Source organism: Furipterus horrens, unplaced genomic scaffold, assembly GCF_987537825.1.
Source record: "Furipterus horrens unplaced genomic scaffold, mFurHor1.1.pri manual_scaffold_7, whole genome shotgun sequence".
Classification (NCBI taxonomy): domain Eukaryota; kingdom Metazoa; phylum Chordata; class Mammalia; order Chiroptera; family Furipteridae; genus Furipterus; species Furipterus horrens.
In genome coordinates, this window is record NW_028327177.1 from 140,995,075 (window position 1) to 141,001,235 (window position 6,161).

General features: G+C 62.8%; 1 protein-coding gene across 2 annotated transcripts; it reads right to left on the reverse strand.

The window, feature by feature from the left end:
• Positions 1-335: 335 nt before the first annotated feature.
• CISH (cytokine inducible SH2 containing protein) lies at positions 336-5,422 on the reverse strand. 2 transcript variants are annotated; one of them, XM_090284828.1, is made up of 3 exons: positions 5,127-5,422; positions 2,129-2,337; positions 336-1,932 (listed from the first exon to the last, which is right to left on the reverse strand). In XM_090284828.1, exons 1-3 carry the CDS (start codon positions 5,144-5,146, stop codon positions 1,400-1,402), a joined length of 762 nt encoding a protein of 253 aa, XP_090140954.1. In that variant the 5' UTR covers positions 5,147-5,422; the 3' UTR covers positions 336-1,399. The 2 variants fall into 2 exon arrangements, with proteins under 2 accessions (XP_090140954.1, XP_090140955.1); XM_090284829.1 differs by lacking the exon at positions 5,127-5,422 and adding an exon at positions 3,834-3,864 and having other exon boundaries at positions 2,129-2,341.
• Positions 5,423-6,161: the final 739 nt, after the last annotated feature.

Genomic DNA, 6,161 nt, shown 5'->3' on the forward strand with positions numbered 1-6,161 from the left:
ACTGGCCATGACTTCTCTGACCATTGGCCTCATTATCTCAAAAGAAACCGTCCCCAGCACCTGTCCCCCTGGAATTCCCCACCTTTAATCCTTAACTGGCACCTCCTGTTTACACGTCAGGTCTGTGTTCCTCTGCCACCACCCCCGAGCCGGCAGTGGCCCGAGCAGTGACCCTGGAGGCCTTCCCCTCCCGCTGCCCGCCCTCCAAGGGGAACAAGGAGGTGTGAGGAGAAAGGCTGCACCCTGTCCCCTCCACTCTCATTGGGTCCCCTGGGCCTCGGCTGACCCAGATTTGAAGTGTGATCCTGATAATAAAATCAAAGGGAACAAGTATGTACAGAACTCCAGGGGCCCCACTCAGGGCTCCACAAATTAAAGGTACAATTTTATTGTCATTACAGAAAAATCAGTGGAAGAAAAAAAGACTACCAAACCGTTTTTTTTTTTTTGTTATAATAATTATTTTATAAAGTCTTATCAGATATGTATTTCCTTCCGTCTCTCGGGGAGCAGGCACGCCTTCCTGGGAAGGAAGCAAACCCAGCAGCTTGGAGCGGCAGCCCCTGCTCCCGAGACCAGCTCTGTGCAGGCGGAGCTCTGCCCTGCGGGGGTGCGGAGTGGGGGGAGTGGGACGGCTGCAGCTTGGGCTCCATTTTCTTGCCCATTCGCCCACCCCCCCAAAGCAGCGCTGGTGCAGAAGCGAGCGGACACATTCACAGGTGGGGGGTCAGCGCCAGGATACCCATGGCTGCCTTGCGCCCAGCACCCCATCTCAGGATGGGGCTCTCCACAGGGAGGGGCCAGAGAAGCGGGGGCAGAGCTGGGGTCTCAGAGCACCCAGGGCCCAGGGGAGAGAGAGGGGTGGGGTTGGCTCACCCTGAGACCAATCCAAGGAGAATAAATAAATAAATAAATACTGCCTAACTGTGCAGTCCCCAGCGTGGCCTGCTCCCCGACCGGGGGACTGTCACTGTCCACCTTAGCTCCTCTGGCTGCCATCATCCCCGAGAAAGGCGGGTTGGAAGGAAGGGGCCCGCCCCACCCCGCGAACTGAGAAACCAGGGCCACAGAGTCTCTACCGTCCGGGAGGCCACGGCAGGTGAGTGGGGGCCTGGGCCCAGCCTGCAGGCGAGACGAGGTCCAGCCCGTCTCCCTCTCTTCCGACGCACGTCTCACCACCACGGGGCCATATGGGAGCTGGGGCGCGACCTCCAAGTTGTGTGACACCTCCCCCCACCTGTCCCCAGCCCGGCTCCTGCCGACTCTTCCTGGTCCAGCTGTCAGAAGCACGTGGGCACCGCGATGATCGGAGGAGGGACAGCGCAAGCCCAAGTCCAGCTGGGGCCAGTGTCGCCTCCAGAGGACGGTTGGGTGAGGCGAGGAGGCTGCGCGGCCGGGGTCAGAGCTGGAAGGGGTACTGTCGGAGGTAGTCGGCCATGCGCCGGGGCAGGGGCAGGCAGTCCACGTCGGCCACCAGGCGGTTGATGGCCAGGCGGCACAGGTGCTGCAGGCTGCGGGCACTGCTCCTGCGCACAAAGGGCTGCACCAGCTTTAGGTGCACAGCGGTGGCCACGGGGGCCGGCAGCGCGGGGTCCCCAGGCGCGTCTTCCTTACGCGTAGGCAGGGCGGGAGCGGGGGCAGGGTCGGGGTGCTCGCTCCGGCTGTCAGCGGCACAGGAGGCCACATAGTGCTGCACCAGGCTGACGACGTCCGGGAAGGCCAGGATGCGCGGCCTGGACAGGCAGTTGGAGTCCAGGCGGAAGCTGGAGTTGGCGTACTCGATGCGCACGTTGGTGGGGCCGCGGGTGGTTTTGACTGACAGTGTGAACAGGTAGCTGGGGTGGGTGCTGTCACGCACTAGGAATGTGCCCTCTGGCATCTTCTGCAGGTGTTGGCGGGCCTCGGTGGCCGTAATGGAACCCCAGTACCAGCCTAGGCAAGCGGAGATGGGGCCGAGAGACTGGTCAGAGTGGAAATTATCGAGGGGCACCAAACCAGGGCGGGGCTCTGTCCCCCCTTCACGCTTCCCGGGGAAGGGATGGACCTCCCCCATTGGACTTAGCAGTCAGAGCTAAGCTTCCTCCTTCAGACTCTCCTGGGGAAAGCCTGCCCCCCTCCTCAGACTTACCAGATTCCCGAAGGTAGGAGAAGGTCTTGGCTATGCACAGCAGATCTTCCTCCGGGTCTAGCACCTTGGGCGCACTCTCTGACTGGGCTGGGATCTCCTCTACCACCTCTCCCAGGAAGGCCCCGGCAGGCAAAGGCTGCATACCTGGCTCAGGCTGGGCCCACAGTGGCCGCTGCCCGATCCGCTCCACAGCCAGCAAAGGACAAGGTCTGGAAGGGAGTGGGTGGGCAGTGAGCGCTCTCCCCACTCCCAGAGATGCCCTGCGCCCCAGACTGGCAACATGACTCTGGCCAGTCCATCTGACTGTGAGCCTCAGCTCCTTCTCTGCCAACCCACGGCTCCATGAGTCCAGGACCCTCCTCCCATTTATCATCACAAAATTCCCCGTGACTGCTTCCCCCACAAGTGTTTCTCTTTTGAAAGAGACTTCTTCACCCCCCTGCATTTGTTGAATAGTAAGTAATCGCGCTCTCTCTCTGTTCTGCACCAATCAAAACCACGGCTCATGCCCTAGACAGTGCTAACTCACAGTGGCCAGCTGCTGTGCTCAGCGCGCCGATGGGGCTCAGCGCAGAGCTGCTCGCTGGCTCCCTCCTGGCTGAGGGGGGCTGATTTAATGCACTGGCCCGGCTGAGCAACGGGAGGGACCTAGGTCCACAGTGGGCAGGGCTTATGCAGGCCTGCCTCAGATCCTGCTCTCTGCTCCTCCCAGCTGAGGGTGTGACTCTGGCAGAGGCCTCCAAAGGCACTGGCAAGCCCCGCCTCCCATAAATAGGAGCTCCTGCCAACGGGCAGGGTCCTCATCCCCATTCCAGGCCCACCCCTGGCAATCCGGCCCTCCAGGGCTCTGTGACCCTGTGCAAACCTTGCGCTTCACTAGAGCTGTTTCCCCAGCCGCACGGAGGGGTCCTACCAGCCCGGACACCCAAGGTCCCAGCCATGCCACATCCTCAGCTAGCTGGAGCTGGGTCCCTGAGCAGCAGCCTCCCTCTAGGGGAACCCCAGCCAGCACGGTGATCCTGGGCTTCCCGGGACTCAGGGGAATGGCCCTGGTTCCCAAGGAAAGGACAGCTGCTCGTCCCTCATTGCTCACAAAATGCATCCTTAGGTCTCAGCTCTGGGTCAAGGTAATGAGACCATGGGCTCAACCCTCAGTAAAAACTTATAACCCAGCCATAAAAGCAAAGGGTGTCAATATGGGAGTCAGAGTCTCCCTGCTCCTGAGCCGACCCTGCCAGGCCAAAGGAAGGGCCGGGGGGAAGGCCTCCTTGGCAGAGACGACAGTGTGGGTAAACAGTGCCAGGTACTGCTCAGATGGTAGGAGGAGGTGGGCAGGAGCCAGCGGCAGGAGCCGTACCCAGCAGTGAAGGTGAGAGATGACCGTTTGAGAATTTAAACAAAGAAGGGCCCCTAAGTACTCATGAGCAGAGGGGGCCCAGACCCTGGCACACCACACTTGCCTAATCCTTTTCCACCCCCTCTGGCTGCACTGCGGGGGGCTCTGGAATCCCACTCAGGGAGCGGAGGCTGAGTCCCGAGGAACCGGCCGGTGGCCTGCCCGCCGGGCCTCAGAGATTAGCTCAGGCCCAGGACCTCCCAGCATGGCGGGCAGTTAGCCAGTTAGGCCGGGGCCTCTGGGGGTGGCCACATCCGGACAACTAAGCAGGACACATGTGGATGCAGGCAACTCTAGGGCTGACATGGTGTCTGGGTGTGTCCATGGCTGTGTCATCGTCATGGCGGGGGCGGTGGCTGGTGTGTCCCAGGTGTGGGTGGCCGGTACATGTGTGTGCCTGCTGTGGAGCCCAGACTTTGGGTCCCGAGTGCGGCAAACTCAGCCCTGCCGGGGGGACCCCTCCACAAAGCTGGCAGCCCAAAGCTACAGCTGGGAAGCTTCTTCCCTAACCCAGGAGGGCCCAGCTGGCCTGTGGCTATCTGTGTGGAGGTCTTAAACTCTTGCTCCCAACCCTCAACACTGGCCCTGAGTTTCAGCTGAAGCAGAGTGAAAAAGAGTGTGGGACCCTGGAATCTGGGGCGGGGGGGGCGGTGTCTGAGGAAGGCAGCGATGGGGAGAGTGAGGTATTCAGGAGCCCCAGAATTCAGAGAAGAGGAAGGGAGATGCTAGAGAAATCCGGGAGAAGTATAGAGTACTTCTTCCTGGCACTCCCAGTCTCCTCCCTGGAGACAGCACAGCTCAGAGCAAGGGTGAGGGGTACTCAGCCTGGCCTCCCTTCCATCCTTCCTCACTTGGCACCACCCAGTTCTGATAACAGCAGCCACTGGGCCACCCAGCTCTCTCTGGGGGCTTACTCAGCTGTCAGATCAGTCTGGAGAGCGTCACACCCCTTGGCTGAAGGTGAGGCTGAGGCTCTGGGTGGAAGGAATGTGCCGAGAATGCTCAGCCGAGGCCAAGACTGACTTATCAGCCCCACCCCACTCCAGCAAGTCTTTGGGAAACTTGGAGGAGAGAGCCAGGACCCTAGACTGGGCTGGGGGAGGGTGAGACGATTGTGGGGGTGCCTCGGGCAGGACCTGGCGAAACCCAGAGTCGCGGGTGGGCAGATGCCAGTCTGAGGAGTGGCAAGGATCTCAGGCTGGTTCCCAAGAAGAGCCTAATTGCTAGCCCGAGGCAGGAGAGGGGCCGACCAGACAGCGGGGCAGAGGCTGGCTCAAGGTCGCCAGCAGGCCCCGTGCGGGCAGGCTCGGGGACCACAAGGGGATCTGGGCAGGCGAGCCGCGTCTTTGAAGGGGCGCTGCCATCGGCGTCTACCTGCTCCAGCCAGAACCCAGGCTCAGCCCACCCTGTGTTCCGCCCGTCGCCAGCCGACCCCCAGCTTCCCCACCCACAGTTGTCACCATTCCCTGTTGTCACCCCCGACGTCCTGCCGCCCAGCGCCAACCCGTCAAGCGCTCCCAGCCCGCTGCAAGCGCGAGGTCGGCACTCCCCCGGGGCTCGGGCGTGGAGGCTGGGCGGGGGCGCGGGACGGCGCTTCCTTACCCCTGAACGCAGAGGACCATGTCCCGGCAGCAGCGGCGGCAGTTGCGGAGCTGGGGCGCGGCCGGACGGTGGCGGCTGGAGGGAGCCCCGCGCGCGCAGACCGCGCTCGCAAGGCAGACACCCGGGGCGCACGGGCGGCGGGGAGGGACTGGGAGGCGGCGCGCGGGAGCGCCGGGCGAGCGCGGGGGCCGGGCCAGGAGGGCGAGGCGGGGCGCGCCGCCTAATCTTTTGTCCTCTGGGTTCCAGCCCTTCCCGGAAGCGACGTCTTCCTAGAACCGCGCGCGGCGCAGCCACTCCGAGGAGCGGCGCCCGCTTCTGGGCCTCAAAAGAAAACACCCTTGACGGGTTTCCAAGAACTTTCCAGGAAAATGAGGCGGGGCCCCGAGCGCCGCCCAATCGCGGCGCAGGGGGCGGGGCCGAGGGGCCGCGGCTGCCGGGCACTGGCTGGCTGGAGCGTGACCCAGAGGAGCAGGGAAAGACCCTATTTGGAGAAAGCCCGGGAGGGGCCGCGACTCTACGGAGCGGAGTCCAGACTTCCTTTGGGCACTTGCCTTTGCTGGGGACAGGCGCCCTTATTTCTTTGTAGATGGCAGCGCGTGGGTGGGGTCACAGGCCTCCACGGCGGTCTGTCTGGGGTGCAAGCGACTCCTGTGCTGCGCACCTGGAACCCCGGACTCTGTGTGTAGGGTGGTGGGGAGGTGAGTGGCGTGGGGTGAGGTTTGGAAAGGGATATGGGGGAGAGGGAGGGGGGGAGGCCCCAGATCCAAGCAGGTCCACGGGGATCAAGCCTGAGGCTACCACAGGCAAAAGAATCCAGGCAAGAACACGGTCCCTGAAAGCGTTTGGGGAGAAGGCGCACATCCCAACCTTTTTCACCTGGCTGGGCCATCCAGCCTCCGCCCATGCTGGCCTCGGGCTTGCCCACCAATCAGGGAAGAAGTGTTTACCCACTTGGGGAGGCAGGCAGGGTCAGTCAGCCCCCAGCTGACCCCACAGGACAGTCCACTTGTGTTTCTGAGCTGGTGGGTCTCCATA